This window comes from Scyliorhinus torazame, chromosome 13 (assembly GCF_047496885.1).
Source record: "Scyliorhinus torazame isolate Kashiwa2021f chromosome 13, sScyTor2.1, whole genome shotgun sequence".
NCBI classification, from domain to species: domain Eukaryota; kingdom Metazoa; phylum Chordata; class Chondrichthyes; order Carcharhiniformes; family Scyliorhinidae; genus Scyliorhinus; species Scyliorhinus torazame.
In genome coordinates this window covers 220,154,823-220,170,865 of record NC_092719.1, presented here as the reverse complement: position 1 = coordinate 220,170,865, position 16,043 = coordinate 220,154,823, and the positions used below count along the sequence as shown (strand labels likewise).

General features: G+C 54.6%; 1 protein-coding gene across 5 annotated transcripts in view; it reads left to right on the top strand.

The window, feature by feature from the left end:
• The first annotated feature begins 987 nt into the window (after nt 1-987).
• The window catches only part of LOC140388630 (phosphatidylinositol 4,5-bisphosphate 3-kinase catalytic subunit gamma isoform), a 190,898-nt gene continuing 175,842 nt past the window's right edge, over nt 988-16,043 (top strand). For 4 of the 5 annotated variants that reach the window (XR_011934233.1, XM_072473079.1, XM_072473077.1 and 1 more), the window contains exons 1-2: nt 1,711-1,972; nt 4,057-6,001. Coding sequence is in view for 4 of the 5 variants with exons in the window: in XM_072473079.1 (XP_072329180.1) it covers nt 4,067-6,001 (1,935 nt within the window). In the remaining variant the exon portion in view is untranslated. Of the gene's footprint in view, nt 1,335-1,710; nt 1,973-4,056; nt 6,002-16,043 lie in introns of those variants that run through there. The other variant, XM_072473078.1, reaches the window with a different exon arrangement.

Here is a 16,043-nt window from a genome sequence, read left to right as displayed (position 1 = left end):
GGGGTTTGTTGTATGAGGAGAGATTGAGCTGTTTAGGCCGATACTCTCTGGAGTTTAGAAGAATGAGGGAAGATTGAGGTATACAAGGTGAGAAAAGGTGTGGATGAAGTAGACGTGGAGCAGATGTTTCGTCTTGTGGGGGATTTGAGAACGGGAAACCCTGGGCGGGATTGTCCGAGCCTCCGCCCCGGAATCGCGCTCGGCGCGGGGGCAGATAATGGGCACCGAACCCGCGATCAGGTCCAACGCCGCTCCCGTGATTCTCCGATCGCCGGAGAATAGCCGTGAATCGGGCGGGCGCAGCCGCGCACCGCCGGACTGGTCCCCGCGCCGTTTCTCCAGTCAACTGGCCGGGTTTCCGCCGGCGTGGTTCTCTCATGCTTCCACCCAGCGGCAACTCAGCGTGACGGCTGCCAGCAGGTAAGCCCAGAGTGGTTCACACGCGTTATTTCGCGGACGTGGGGACACAGACCCATTACTGGAGAATTCCTCCCCATATTCTTAGGATAAGGGGCAGCAAACAGAGATGTTAATGTATGCCTACTTGTGACAATAAAGATTATTATTATTATAAACTACTTCTCCCAAAGGGTCACGAATCTGTGGAATTTGCTACCCAGAGTGCGGTGGACGCTGGGACAGTGAGTAAGTTTAGGGAGGAGTTAGACAGATTTTTAATTGGTAATGGGTTGAAGGGTTATGGAGGACGGACAGGATGGTGGAGTTGAGGCCAGGGGGGGATCAGCCATAATTGTATTGAACGGTGGAGCAGCCTTGAGAGGCTGAATTGCCGACTCCTGTTCCTAGTTCTGATGTTCTAAGAAAGAAGTATTATGTATACTTCCACCTTCCAGTTCAAGCAGAGGACCTCAAGCACAAATCTGGTGTTCTTGATTAATAAGCGGATTTCTTGATTAATCAGGGGCTCAGTGATTATGGGGAGAAGGCAGGAAAATGGGGATGAGGAACATAGCAGCCATGATTGAATGGCAGAGCAGACTCAATGGGCCGAATGGCTTAATTGTGCTTCTACAACCTTATGGTCTTTTTCTTTAAATCATTTTTTAATTAAGGGGCAATTTAGCGTGGCCAATCCACCTAACCTGCCCATCTTTGGGTTGTGGGGGTGAAACCCACGCAGACACGGGGAGAATGTGCAAACTCCACATGGACAGTGACCTCGGCGCCATGAGACAGCAGTGCTAACCACTGCGCCACCGTGCTGCCCTCATCTTATGGTCCATCAGCTGAAGTCCGGAACAGAAACACAACATTGAATCACGAAGCAAGTGAGATTGTGAGGACCAAGCAGCCCCCCCTGTCGCATTTTAAAGGTAAGCAAGGATGATGGGTGGTGAACTTCGGGTGGCGTGGGTCACGAAGGTTGGGTTGGCAAGGGTCGCAAAGGTCGTTGGGCGTGGGTCGCAAAGGTCAGCTGGTTGGTAAAAGTAGGTCCTGGGGGAAAAAAGTTTGAAAAACACTGAAATAGCCTATCTCCACTCGCACAGGAGATTTATTGTGGCAAGCGGACATGACCCTCACACTATGCAAGAGAGATCAGTCTGGGTAGGGGGAGCCATAAGAACTGGGGAGATAAAGGCCGAACGCCAATTACCTCCTTAGCAGCGTGGATAAGACCTGTTAAAACTGGATATTGCCGTTCAACTGGTAGAACAGGTCATCGATTAGCAAGGAATGAGGAAACTGCAGGGATTAACGCCCCATCCTCTCATACTTGGCTCTCATGTCACACAAACAACAGTTCAGCAGGTGATTCTGCCCCTGATATCGGAGAACCTTCCAAATCCATTAGACCTTCAGTCCCCCTCAAAGAGGACACAGAGCTTTCACTTGTTTGCATTTCTACCTTGCCCGCAGGGCTCGAAGCGGCGACTGAGAGAGCAGCTGTGAGAGACAACACCCACTCCATTGCAAAGCGAGTCGCAGAGAATCGGAACTCTTTGGAAGTCAGGTAATTGGGATATGACAGACCTCGGAGGTGATTTTAGTGTTCGACCAGTCCCTTGGCGAGTTCCATTCTTCATGAAGCAGGGTGTTCTGTTCTCAAAAAGAAAATTGCTTGTTAAGTAAAATAAATAATGGACAATCTCAGCAGGTCTGACAGCATCCGTTGAGAGAGAAGGATATCGTTTCCAGTCTGGATGGCTCTTTGACAAAGGTTTTCATTTCAGATTCCAGCATCTGCAGTAATTTGCTTTTATAAAAAATAAATCATAGTTGGGACAATGCCAGCATTTATTACCCATCCATTGTTGCCCTTCAAAAGGTGGGGGGGAGCTGCCTTCTTGAGCCGCAGCAGTCCCTGAGGTGTAGGTACACCCACTGTGCTGTTAGGGAGGGAGTTCCAGGATGTTGCCCCAGCGACAGTGAAGGAACGGCCGATATATTTCCCAGTCAGGGTGGTGAGTGACTTGGAGGGGAACCTCCAGCTGGTGGGGTTCCCGGGTATCTGCTGCTCTTGTCCTTCTAGATGGCAGTGGTCATTGTCTTGGGAGGTGCTGTTGATGGACCCTTGGTGAGTTACTGCAGTGCATCTTGCACACGGCTGCTACTGTGCATCTGTAGTGGAGGGAGTGAATGTTGAAGGTCGCGGATGGGGTTCAGATCAAACGGGGCTGCTTTGTCCTGGATGATGTCGAGCTTCCTGAGTGTTGTTGGAGCTGCACTCATCCAGGCAAGTGGAGAGTATTCCAGCACACTCCTGACTGATCCATTCTTTTGTGACGTCAGATTGACATCAAGTTTTAACACCAGGTTAAAGTCCAACAGGTTTGTTTCGATGTCACTAGCTTTCGGAGCGCTGCTCCTTCCTCAGGTGAATGAAGAGGTATTCATTCACAAAGAACAAAGAACAAAGAAATGTACAGCACAGGAACAGGCCCTTCAGCCCTCCAAGCCCGTGCCGACCATGCTGCCCGACTAAACTACCATCTTCTACACTTCCTGGGTCCGTATCCCTCTATTCCCATCCTATTCATGTATTTGTCAAGATGCCCCTTAAATGTCACTATCGTCCCTGCTTCCACCACCTCCTCTGGTAGCGAGTTCCAGGCACCCACTACCCTCTGCGTAAAAAACTTGCCTTGTACATCTACTCTAAACCTTGCCCCTCTCACCTTAAACCTATGCCCCCTAGTAATTGACCCCTCTACCCTGGGGAAAAGCCTCTGACTATCCACTCTGTCAATGCCCCTCATAATTTTGTCGACCTCTATCAGGTCTCCCCTCAACCTCCTTCATTCCAGTGAGAACAAACCGAGTTTATTCAACCGCTCCTCATAGCTAATGCCCTCCATACCAGGCAACATGCTGGTTAATCTCTTCTGCACCCTCTCTAAAGCCTCCACATCCTTCTGGTAGTGTGGCGACCAGAATTGAACACTATACTCCAAGTGTGGCCTAACTAAGGTTCTATACAGCTGCAACATGACTTGCCAATTCTTATACTCAATGCCCCGGCCAATGAAGGCAAGCATTCACCTGAGGAATGCGCTCCGTAAGCTAGTGACATCGAAACAAACCTGTTGGACTTTAACCTGGTGTTGTAAGACTTCGTACTGTGCTCACCCCAGTCCAACGCCGGCATCTCCACATCAAGTTTTAAGTCATCACTGGAACCACAAGAGAAAGGGTGAGCCGACATTTACTCAGAGAGTGGTTGGGCCGTGGTAGTGGAGTTGGACACTTTAGGAACTTTCAAGCGGTTATTGGATAGGCATATGGAGTGGACTAGAATGATTGGGAGTAGGTTAATTTGATCTTAGTTTCAGACTAGTTGGGCACAACATCGTGGGCCGAAGGGCCTGTACTGTGCTCTACAGTTCTATGTTCTATGTTCTATGACATCGATAGTAGAAATAGAGGCAGCTTTCCTCTGTATGTAATCCCGTGTTGCCCTGCAGTGGTGCAAGGACTGAACTCATTAGCTTCCTGTTCTCTATTACCCAGGCGAGGGAACAATTCCATTGAATTGAAATGGTGGCGGAATTTATTTGTGTATTTGCTGATTATTTTGTGTTGTGTGCTATCTTGTAGCTTGCGGAGGATGAACAGGGACCGCTTGCCAGCTCAGTCCACCATTCACCTGGATGACGAAGAGAAGAAATTGTGCAACACGGGACCTATCACTGATTCAGGCACAATGCTCTTCATTTGCGTGTTGCCAACACAACAACCTGACAATGGCCACAGTGAGGTGGTTAGGGTGGAATTACCGATCAACAGCACAGTGAGGAACCTGCGCTTATTAATTTGGATGAAAGCCATTAATGAAAGTGTGACACGTACCTACTACCAACTTTCCAACCCGGACTCCTGCCAGCTCTTGTACAAGAAAGGGCCCACTTGGTTTGAGATTTATGATGAGCAGCAGTTCCTGCTGACTCTGGACTCAGTGAAGTATTGGAAGAGCTTGGGTTCCAAGAAGGGTCACGTTTACATGAAAGAAAGGCGCAAGGAGACAGAAGAGGGCGTGGAGTTCAGAAAGCAGCTGGCCTATCTGATTGGCTATGACTTACAGAGTGTCATCACTACCAAGCACAGTGAGCTGGCCTCTGCCCAGAGAAAGCTCACTGCCGCGAGGAAGACGGAGCTGCGGAATCGAAACAGCAAGGATTATGCGATGGAACCTTGGCTGGCATCAAACCCGCTTCCCACCAGCCTAGCGAGCCAAATCAGTAAAACGATGCTGGTCATTATCTATTACAATGGCACCAGTCATAAAATGAAGGTGGGCATTTACGACACACCAGACATGGTGATGAATTCCTACGCACTGAAGATGGCAGAGAGACGATTGCCAATAGAAGATACGGATGGTAGCTTAGTCCTAAAGGTCTGTGGAAGAGAAGAGTACATCACGGGAAACTGGTCGCTGGTTGACTTCATCTGGGTCCGGCGCTGCATCAAGAATAAGGAGGATCTGCAACTGGCATTGCTGCCCTCTCCGTCCCTTGAAGATGATAAGGTCAACATTGAGGACTGGCCTTTGGTTGACCAATGCACAGGTCTCACTGCCACCCATGAACAACTGTCTCTAAGAGGCAAGGATATTGATCAGATTCTGGCTCTGTCACTCTGGGATTGCAAGCAGTACTTTCGTGTCAAGCTCGTGGGTTTGGACTTTCCAATTTTACCAAACAAAACCCTCCCAAATGTATACGTGGAGGCAGCTGTGTATCACGCAAAGAATGTTCTTTCTTCCACAAGGTCTCAGCCGATGCCTCTCACAGAAGAGGTTTTGTGGAATGATTGGCTTGAGTTTGATATCTTGGTGAAGAACCTCCCCCAGGGATCAAGGTTGAGTTTGTCTGTGTACGGACTGGACCTGGAGAGTTCGAACACAAGAGATGGGCGGTCCGCCCCCCAGAGCACTAAAGATGGAGATTTGTACAGAGGTAAGAGCAAGCTCCTCTCCTTTGTCAATCTCCTTCTGATTGACCACTGGTCATTCCTCCAGCAAGGCGAACACATTCTTCACATGTGGTCTTACTCAGGCCGTGAGGAAAGCCTTATGACCCACGAGGTGGACAAACGCTCATCCAAGACTAACCCAGATGTTGAGAACTCCACGGCAATCTGTATCGTGCTGGACACGTACAACTACCCAGTGGTGTTACCAAGCGGCAGGCAGTCACGATCCAGTAAAATTGACCAATCATCAGACGACGAGGACATCCCAATAAAAGAGGAAGAGAAGCATAAAGAGAAGGATGTGCTGAAACGGTTCAATGAATCATGTGGTCAGTACAGCGTCTCACTGCCCCGGTTCCTCAACACAGTCCAATGGGGTGATCTAAACGCCGTGGAGGAGGCCCGCTGGATCTTTGAGCACTGGAACCCCCAGCAACTTGACATTTGCACCGCACTGGAACTCCTGAGCATTGATATTGCCGATGAGAAAGTGAGAACGTTCTCGGTGAAACGGCTGGAGGGGCTAGACAATGTCCACTTGCTGAGGTATCTGCTGCAGCTCATACAGGTGACAAATGCTTCTCATGGAAGACTTTTCTTTCCCCGGGCAGGGAATTATGCTAGGGAATGACTTCAAGGGTAGGGATATAAGACCATGGAAAACGTGAGCAGGAGGAGACCATTCAGCCCCTCGAGCCTGTTCCATCGCTCAATGTGATTGTGGCTGAACTTTGATCTCAGCTGCACCCGATTCTCTGAGAGACCGAGGGCAGGATTCTCCGACCCCCCCCGCCCCCCCCCCCCCCCCCCCCCGCCGGGCTGGAGATCGCCGGGAGGCGGTGCGAATCCCGCCCTGACGCCGGCTGCCGGATTTTCCGCCGCCGGGTTTTTGGCGGGGGCGGGAATCGAGTCGCGCCGGTCGGGGGCCGTTGGCAGCGCCCCCCCCCCGGCGATTGTCCGCTCCGCGATGGGCCGGGTGGCCGCCCGTTCCCGCCAGCGTAAATCAAACCAGATCCGTAGCGGCAGGACCTGGCTCTGCGGGCGGCCTGCAGAGTCCTCGGGGGGCTGCGGGGGGGATCTGGCCCCGGGGGGGGGGGGGGGGGGGGGGGGGGGGCCCACGATGACCTGGCCCACGATGACCTGGCCCACGATCGGGGGCCCACCGTGGGCGGGCCGTGAGGGCACTCTTTCCCTCCGCGCCAGTTGCCGCGGCGCCAAGCCCGCCGGCCTAGCCCCTGAAGGCGCGGCGGTTTCCACACGTTCCGTACGGCCCGATGCCGGAGTGGTTCACGCTACTCCTCACCGCCGGTACGGCCCACCCCACCGGGTAGGGGAGAATCCCCCCCCCAAGAATCTAATGACCTCAAACGTTAATATATTCAACACTGAGCACAGCTCTCTGGGTGGACTAAATATTGGGAAGACTAATTTTGATCCCTGCTCCAAACTCTGTAGCCAACCTGCTGACCGCATCCTCTCCCTGTCACATCCTGAGATGAAGCCACCCTGCTCGCAGCCCGAGTGACATTTGATCCAGAGCTGAATTTTGAGCCACAGATCCATGTCATCAATAAGACCACCTATTTTCACCTCTGTAACATTGCCCGACCTCAGTCCTGTCTCAGTTCACCTGCGCTGAAAACCTCTTTCACGCCTTCATTACCTCGATGCATTCCGAGCTACTCTCCCACATTCTCCTCTCTGGAAACATGAGCTCACCCTAAACTCTGCTACTTGTGTCGTAACTCTCATCAAGGCCTATCCACATGTAAGCCCCGTGTGCGCTGACCAACATGAGACCATAAGACATAGGAGCAGAAGTAGGCCATTCGGCCCATTCAGTCTACTCCCCAGTCACTGAGATCAGGACTGACCTGATGTGATAATCCTCAACTCTACTTTCCCGCTTTATCCCCATAATCTTAATTCCCTTACTGATTAAAAATCTGTCTCTCTCAGCCTTGAATATACTTAACGACCCGGCCTCTACAGCTCCCTGTAGTAAAGAATCCCACAGATTCACTCCCCTCTGAGTGAAGATGTTCCTCCTCATCTCTGTCTGAAATGAGTGGCCCCTCAATCTGAGATTCTGCACTTTGGTCCTAGACTCTCCCACAAGAGGAAACATCCTCTCGGCATCGACCCTGTCAAACCCCCTGAGAATCCGATATGTCTCAATAAGGCCACCTCTCATTCTTCTAAACTCCAATGAGGACAGGCCCAACCTGCTCAACCTCTCAGAATGAAATCCCTCCAAACCCAGGATCAAGCTAATGAACCTTCTCTGTGCTGCCTCCAATGCTAATGTATCTTTCCTTGGATAAGGGGAGCAAACCTGTTCACAGTATTCCAGGTGTGGTCTAACTAGTGCCGCGTATAGCTATAGCGGGACTTCCCTATTTGTGTACTCCATTCCCTTCGAAATAAAGGCCAACATTCCGTTTGCCTCCCCTATTACCCGCTGAATTTGCATGTTAGCTTTTTGTGATTTATTCACGAGGACCCCCAGATCCCTCTGTGCTGCAGCTTTCTGCAGTCTCTCTCCATTTAAATAACATTCAGCTCCTTTATTCTTCCTACCAAAGGGCATAGTTTCACATTTCCCTACATTATATTCCATCTGCCAATTTGATGACAGATGACAGTGATGACAGAGCAGCGCTCCGTAAGCTCGTGATTTCAAATAAACCTGTTGGACCTTAACCTGATGTTGTGAAACTTCGTACTGTGCCCACCCCAGTCCAACGCCGGCATCTCCACATCTGCTAATGTACTACCCTCAACACCAAGGGGGTTTATCTTATTAAATAGCCTTTTAAAAAATAAATTGGGGGCGCGATTCTCCGAGCCCCGCGCCACGCCACCCCGACGCTGGCGCACGATTCTCCGAGCCCCGCGCCACGCCACCCCGACGCCGGCGCGCGATTCTCCGAGCCCCGCGCCACGCCACCCCGACGCCGGCGCGCGATTCTCCGAGCCCCGCGCCACGCCACCCCGACGCCGGCGCGCGATTCTCCGAGCCCCGCGCCACGCCACCCCGACGCCGGCGCGCGATTCTCTGAGCCCCGCGCCACGCCACCCCGACGCCGGCGTGCGATTCTCCGAGCCCCGCGCCACGCCACCCCGACGCCGGCGCGTGATTCTCCGAGCCCCGCGCCACGCCACCCCGACGCGGCGTGCGATTCCCCGAGGTGTGGAGAATCGGCGCCATTTGCGCCGGCGCGTTTGGCGCGGCGCCGGTCGCAGGCCGCTGTACGAGGCCAGGCCGCCGATCCTCCGGCCCGGATGGGCCGAGCGGTAAAAGCAGAATCCCGCCGGCACCGTCCACACCTGGTCGCTGCCGGCAGGAACTCAGTGCGAAGGGTCGGGGGGTGGCCTGTGGGGGGGGGGGGGGGCGTTCCGTCTCCCGGGGGGGGGCCTCCGATGGGGTCCGGCCCACGATCGGGGTCCACCGATCGGTGGGCTGGCCTCTCTCCCCGGCCTACTGTTGCGCTTCCGGCCCCTGAACCCCCGCGCCATGTTGCGTCGGGGCAGGCGTGTTCCGTAAAGCCATCGCGCATGCGCGGGTTGGCGCTGCCCCCAGTGCGTGCCAGGAAGTGAGGCTGGAGCGGCGTGAACCCCTCCAGCCCCATGCTGGCCCCATGTGGGGGCCAGAATCGCTAGTGCCCGTGCCCTCTTCGCGCCGTCGTGAAACGCGACGGCATTCACGACGGAGCGGACACTCTGTCCCGCGATCGGAGAATCGCGGAGCACCCAATTAATTTTTTCCAACTAAGGGGCAATTTAGCGTGGCCAATCCACCTCCCCTGCACATCTTTGGGTTGTGGGGGCGAAACCCACACAAACACGGGGAGAATGTGCAAACTCCACACGGACAGTGACCCGGAGCCGGGATCGAACCTGGAACCTCAGCGCCGTGAGGCTGCAGTGCTAACCACTGTGCCACCGTGCTGCCCTTATTAAGTAGCCTTTTGTGTGGTACCTTATCGAACGCTTTTTGGAAGTCCAAGTATATTACATCTACTGATTGCCCATTATCTATCCTGCTTATTACCACCTCACAGGATTCTAATAGGTTTATCAGACATGATTTTTCCTTTGTGAAGCCATGCTGACTCTATTTGATTCTATTACGTATTTCTAAATGTCAGCATAGCTTCATGATGGGAAAATCATCTATTAATCTATTAGAAGCCGCTGCTTCTACATCCTTTATAACGGACTCGAACATTTTCCCAATGACAGATATTAAGCTAACTGGCCTACACTTACCTGTTTTTTGTCTCCTTCCCTTTTTGAATTCAGGGGCGGGTGTCTAAGACCCCCCGCCGGGCCGGAGAATTGCCAGGGGGCGGCGTGAATCCCGCCCCCGCCGGCCGCCGAATTCTTCGGCGCTGGGGTTTTGGCAGGGGCGGGAAACGCGCCGCGCTAGTCGGCGGCCGCTGGCAGCAGCCCCCCGGCGATTCTCCGGCCTCCGATGGCCGCCCGTTTTAGGCCACTCTCTGTCCCTCCCTGTCACTCCCTGTCACTCTCTGTCTCTCTCTGTCACTCTCTGTCCCTCCCTGTCACACTCTTTCACTCTCTGTCTCTCTCTGTCTCTCTCTGTCCCTCTCTGTCTCTCTCTGTCACTCACTGTCACTCTCTGTCCCTCTCTGTCACTCTCTGTCCCTCTCTGTCTCTCTCTGTCACTCTCTGTCCCTCTCTGTCCCTCTCTGTCTCTCTCTGTCTCTCTCTGTCACTCCCTGTCTCTCTCTGTCACTCTCTGTCACTCTCTGTCCCTCTCTGTCACACTCTGTCACTCTCTGTCTCTCTCTGTCACTCTCTGTCACTCTCTGTCCCTCCCTGTCACTCTCTGTCCCTCTCTGTCTCTCTCTGTCCCTCTCTGTCTCTCTCTGTCACTCTCTGTCCCTCCCTGTCACACTCTTTCACTCTCTGTCTCTCTCTGTCCCTCTCTGTCTCTCTCTGTCACTCACTGTCACTCTCTGTCCCTCTCTGTCACTCTCTGTCCCTCTCTGTCTCTCTCTGTCACTCTCTGTCCCTCTCTGTCCCTCTCTGTCTCTCTCTGTCTCTCTGTCACTCTCTGTCACTCTCTGTCCCTCCCTGTCACACTCTGTCACACTCTGTCACTCTCTGTCCCTCTCTGTCCCTCCCTGTCACACTCTGTCACTCTCTGTCTCTCTCTGTCACTCTCTGTCCCTCTCTGTCCCTCTCTGTCTCTCTCTGTCTCTCTCTGTCACTCTCTGTCACTCTCTGTCCCTCCCTGTCACACTCTGTCGCTCTCTGTCACTCTCTGTCCCTCTCTGTCACTCTCTGTCACTCTCTGTCCCTCTCTGTCTCTCTCTGTCACTCTCTGTCCCTCCCTGTCACTCTCTGTCACTCCCTGTCACTCTGTCACTCTCTGTCCCTCTCTGTCACTCTCTGTCCCTCTCTGTCCCTCTCTGTCACTCTCTGTCTCTCTCTGTCACTCTCTGTCCCTCTCTGTCACTCTCTGTCACTCTCTGTCCCTCCCTGTCTCTCTCTGTCACTCTCTGTCCCTCCCTGTCACTCTCTGTCCCTCTCTGTCTCTCTCTGTCCCTCTCTGTCACTCTCTGTCCCTCTCTGTCACTCTCTGTCACTCTCTGTCCCTCCCTGTCTCTCTCTGTCTCTCTCTGTCACTCTCTGTCCCTCTCTGTCACTCTCTGTCACTCTCTGTCCCTCCCTGTCACTCTCTGTCCCTCTCTGTCACTCTCTGTCTCTCTCTGTCACTCTCTGTCCCTCCTTGTTCCTCCCTGTCTCTCTCTGTCACTCTCTGTCCCTCTCTGTCACTCTCTGTCACTCTCTGTCCCTCCCTGTCACTCTCTGTCACTCTCTGTCCCTCTCTGTCACTCTCTGTCACTCTCTGTCCCTCTCTGTCACACTCTGTCTCTCTGCCACTCTCTGTCCCTCCCTGTCTCTCTGTGTCACTCTCTGTCCCTCTCTGTCCCTCCCTGTCACTCTCTGTCCCTCCCTGTCACACTCTGTCCCTCCCTGTCACTCTCTGTCACTCTCTGTCACTCTCTGTCCCTCTCTGCCACTCTCTGTCCCTCTCTGTCACTCCCTGTCACTCTCTGTCTCTCTCTGTCCCTCTCTGTCTCTCTCTGTCACTCTCTGTCACTCTCTGTCCCTCTCTGTCACTCTCTGTCCCTCTCTGTCTCTCTCTGTCCCTCTCTGTCTCTCTCTGTCACTCTCTGTCCCTCTCTGTCTCTCTCTGTCTCTCTCTGTCACTCTCTGTCACTCTCTGTCCCTCCCTGTCACACTCTGTCACTCTCTGTCCCTCTCTGTCACTCTCTGTCCCTCTCTGTCCCTCTCTGTCACTCTCTGTCACTCTCTGTCCCTCTCTGTCACTCTCTGTCCCTCCCTGTCACTCTCTGTCACTCTCTGTCACTCTCTGTCACTCTCTGTCCCTCTCTGTCACTCTCTGTCACTCTCTGTCTCTCTCTGTCACTCTCTGTCCCTCTCTGCCACTCTCTGTCCCTCTCTGTCTCTCTCTGTCCCTCTCTGTCACTCTCTGTCCCTCTCTGTCACTCTCTGTCACTCTCTGTCCCTCCCTGTCTCTCTCTGTCACTCCCTGTCACTCTCTGTCACTCTCTGTCCCTCTCTGTCACTCTCTGTCCCTCTCTGTCACTCTCTGTCACACTCTGTCTCTCTCTGTCACTCTCTGTCCCTCCCTGTCTCTCTCTGTCCCTCTCTGTCACTATCTGACACTCCCTGTCACACTCTGTCACTCTCTGTCCCTCTCTGTCACTCTCTGTCCCTCTCTGTCACTCTCTGTCACTCTCTGTCACTCCCTGTCACTCTCTGTCCCTCTCTGTCACTCTCTGTCCCTCCCTGTCTCTCTCTGTCACTCTCTGTCCCTCTCTGTCCCTCTCTGTCCCTCTCTGTCACTCTCTGTCACTCTCTGTCTCTCTCTGTCACTCTCTGTCCCTCCCTGTCCCTCCCTGTCTCTCTCTGTCACTGTCTGTCCCTCCCTGTCACTCTCTGTCCCTCCCTGTCACTCTCTGTCCCTCTCTGTCACTCTCTGTCTCTCTCTGTCACTCTCTGTCCCTCCCTGTCCCTCCCTGTCTCTCTCTGTCACTCTCTATCCCTCTCTGTCACTCCCTGTCACTCTCTGTCACTCTCTGTCCCTCTCTGTCTCTTTCTGTCTCTCCCTGTCACTCTCTGTCACTCTCTGTCCCTCTCTGTCACTCTCTGTCCCTCCCTGTCACTCTCTGTCCCTCCCTGTCACTCTCTGTCCCTCTCTGTCACTCTCTGTCTCTCTCTGTCACTCTCTGTCCCTCCCTGTCCCTCCCTGTCTCTCCCTGTCTCTCTCTGTCACTCTCTGTCCCTCTCTGTCCCTCTCTGTCACTCTCTGTCCCTCCCTGTCACTCTCTGTCACTCTCTGTCCCTCTCTGTCTCTCTCTGTCACTCTCTGTCACTCTCTGTCCCTCCCTGTCACTCTCTGTCCCTCCCTGTCACACTCTGTCACTCTCTGACTCTCTCTGTCACTCTCTGTCTCTCTCTGTCACTCTCTGTCCCTCTCTGTCACACTCTGTCTCTCTGCCACTCTCTGTCCCTCCCTGTCACTCTCTGTCACTCTCTGTCCCTCTCTGTCACTCTCTGTCACTCTCTGTCCCTCTCTGTCACTCTCTGTCCCTCCCTGTCACTCTCTGTCCCTCTCTGTCACTCTCTGTCTCTCTCTGTCACTCTCTGTCCCTCCCTGTTCCTCCCTGTCTCTCTCTGTCACTCTCTGTCCCTCTCTGTCACTCTCTGTCACTCTCTGTCCCTCCCTGTCACTCTCTGTCACTCTCTGTCCCTCTCTGTCACTCTCTGTCACTCTCTGTCCCTCTCTGTCCCTCTCTGTCACACTCTGTCTCTCTGCCACTCTCTGTCCCTCCCTGTCTCTCTCTGTCACTCTCTGTCCCTCTCTGTCCCTCCCTGTCACTCTCTGTCCCTCTCTGTCACTCTCTGTCCCTCTCTGTCACACTCTGTCACTCTCTGTCCCTCCCTGTCACTCTCTGTCACTCTCTGTCCTTCTCTGTCACTCTCTGTCACTCTCTGTCCCTCTCTGTCACACTCTGTCTCTCTGCCACTCTCTGTCCCTCCCTGTCTCTCTCTGTCACTCTCTGTCCCTCTCTGTCCCTCCCTGTCACTCTCTGTCACTCTCTGTCACTCTCTGTCCCTCTCTGTCACTCTCTGTCTCTCTCTGTCACACTCTGTCACACTCTGTCACTCCCTGTCACTCTCTGTCCCACTGTCACACTCTGTCTCTCTGTCTCTCTCTGTCCCTCTCTGTCACACTCTGTCACACTCTGTCACTCTCTGTCGCTCTCTGTCTCTCTCTGTCACTCTCTGTCACTCTCTGTCACACTCTGTCGCTCTCTGTCACTCTCTGTCGCTCTCTGTCACTCTCTGTCCCTCTCTGTCACTCTCTGTCACACTCTGTCACTCTCTGTTACTCTCTGTTACTCTCTGTCCCTCTCTGTCTCTCTCTGTCTCTCTCTGTCGCTCTCTGTCACTCTCTGTCCCTCTCTGTCACACTCTGTCTCTCTCTGTCCCTCTCTGTCACTCTCTGTCACTGTCTGTCCCTCTCTGTCACACTCTGTCTCTCTCTGTCTCTCTCTGTCACTCCCTGTCACTCCCTGTCGCTCTCTGTCTCTCTCTGTTACTCCTGTCACTCTCTGTCTCTCCCTGTCACTCTCTGTCACACTCTGTCTCTCTCTGTCACTCTCTGTCCCTCCCTGTCACTCCCTGTCGCACTCTGTCTCTCTCGGTCCCTCTCTGTCACTGCCTGTCCCTCTCTGTCACTGTCTGTCCCTCTCTGTCACTCTCTGTCACTCTCTGTCCCTCCCTGTCACTAACTGTCACTCCCTGTCTCACTCTCTCTCTCTGTTACTCCTGTCACTCTCTGTCCCTCCCTGTCACTCCCTGTCACACTCTGTCTCTCTCTGTCACTCTCTGTCACTGTCTGTCCCTCTCTGTCCCTGTCTGTCCCTCTCTGTCACTCTCTGTCCCTCTCTGTCACTCTCTGTCCCTCTCTGTCTCTCCCTGTCCCTCTCTGTCACATTCTGCCTCTCTCTGTCCCTCTCTGTCTCTCCCTGTCCCTCTCTGTCACACTCTGTCACTCTCTGTCACTCTCTGTCCCTCTCTGTCTCTCCCTGTCCCTCTCTGTCCCTCTCTGTCACACTCTGTCTCTCTCTGTCCCTCTCTGTCCCTCTCTGTCTCTCCCTGTCCCTCTCTGTCCCTCTCTGTCTCTCTCTGTCACTCTCTGTCACTCTCTGTCCCTCTCTGTCTCTCTCTGTCACTCTCTGTCACTCTCTGTCTCTCCCTGTCACTCTCTGTCACTCTCTGTCTCCTAAACGCTCGATGCAGAACCTCTTTCCTCATTCTACCTATGTCAGTGGTATCTCTGTGGGCCACGACAATGGGATCCTTCCCCCCTCCCATTGCAAATTCCTCTCTAGCCCGGAACAGATGTCCTGAACCCTGCCACTGGGCTCCCTCTGCCTGGATTCTAGCTCCTTCCGACAGAGAACAGTGTCAATTCCCGTCACACCACTGTCCCCTGCGACCATTACACTCTTGCGTGCTCCTCCCGCTGGATGGCTTCCTGTACCATGATGCCCTGGTCGTCCATCCTCCAGCCCTCGTACGAACAAAGGAATTAGGATCAGAAGTCAGCAATTCAGCCCTTCGAGCCCCCTCCGCTATTCAATCAGATCCTGGCTGATCTCTCCCTGGTCTCAAATCCACCCCCCACCTGTTCCTCACATCCCTCGAACCCATTTTATTGATGAGAAATCTGGCCGGGATTCTCCGCTCTCCGGCGGGGGGGGGGCACCGAGGAGCGGCGTCAACCACTCCAGCGTGGATCGGTGCCCCCCCCCCGAGGACTCCGCAGGCCGCCCGCAGAGCCAGGTCCCGCCGGTAAGGACCTTGTCTAATCCACGCCGGCGGGATTGGCCGGAAACGGGCGTCCACTCGGCCCATCGCAGAGCAGAGAATCGCCGGGGGGGGGGGCCACTGCGAACGGCCCCCGACCGGCGCAGCGCGATACCCGCCCCCGCCGGAAAACTGGCGCCGGAGAATCCGGCAGCTGCCGTCGGGGCAGTGGGGCGGGACTCACGCCACCTCCTGCCGATTCTCCGGCCCTATCTATATCCATCTGTAAACCCGGCAGGGGGTCGGAGAATCGCCGGAGGGCGGTGTGAATCCCGCCCCGCCGCTCCGACACCGGCTGCCGAATTTGGGGGCTGGGATCAAGTCGCGCCGGTCGGGGGCCGTAGGCAGTGTCCCACCCCGGCGATTCTCCGGGGTCTGATGGGCCGAGCGGCCGCCCGTTTTCGGCCAGTCCCGCCGGCGTGAAATGCACACGGCCCATACCGGCCGGACCTGGCCTGAAGGGCGGTTAGCGGGGTCCTCGGGGGGGAGCGGGGGATCCGGCCCCGGGGGGGGGTGGGGCCATGGTGGCCTGGCCCGCGATCGGGGCCCACCGTTCTGCGGGCGGGCCTGTGCCGTGGGGGCAGTCTTTCCCTCCGCGCGGCCGCTGTAAAGCTCCGCCATGGCCGGCGCGGTGAAGAAACGCCCTGCGCATGCGCCAGAACACAGTGGCACTC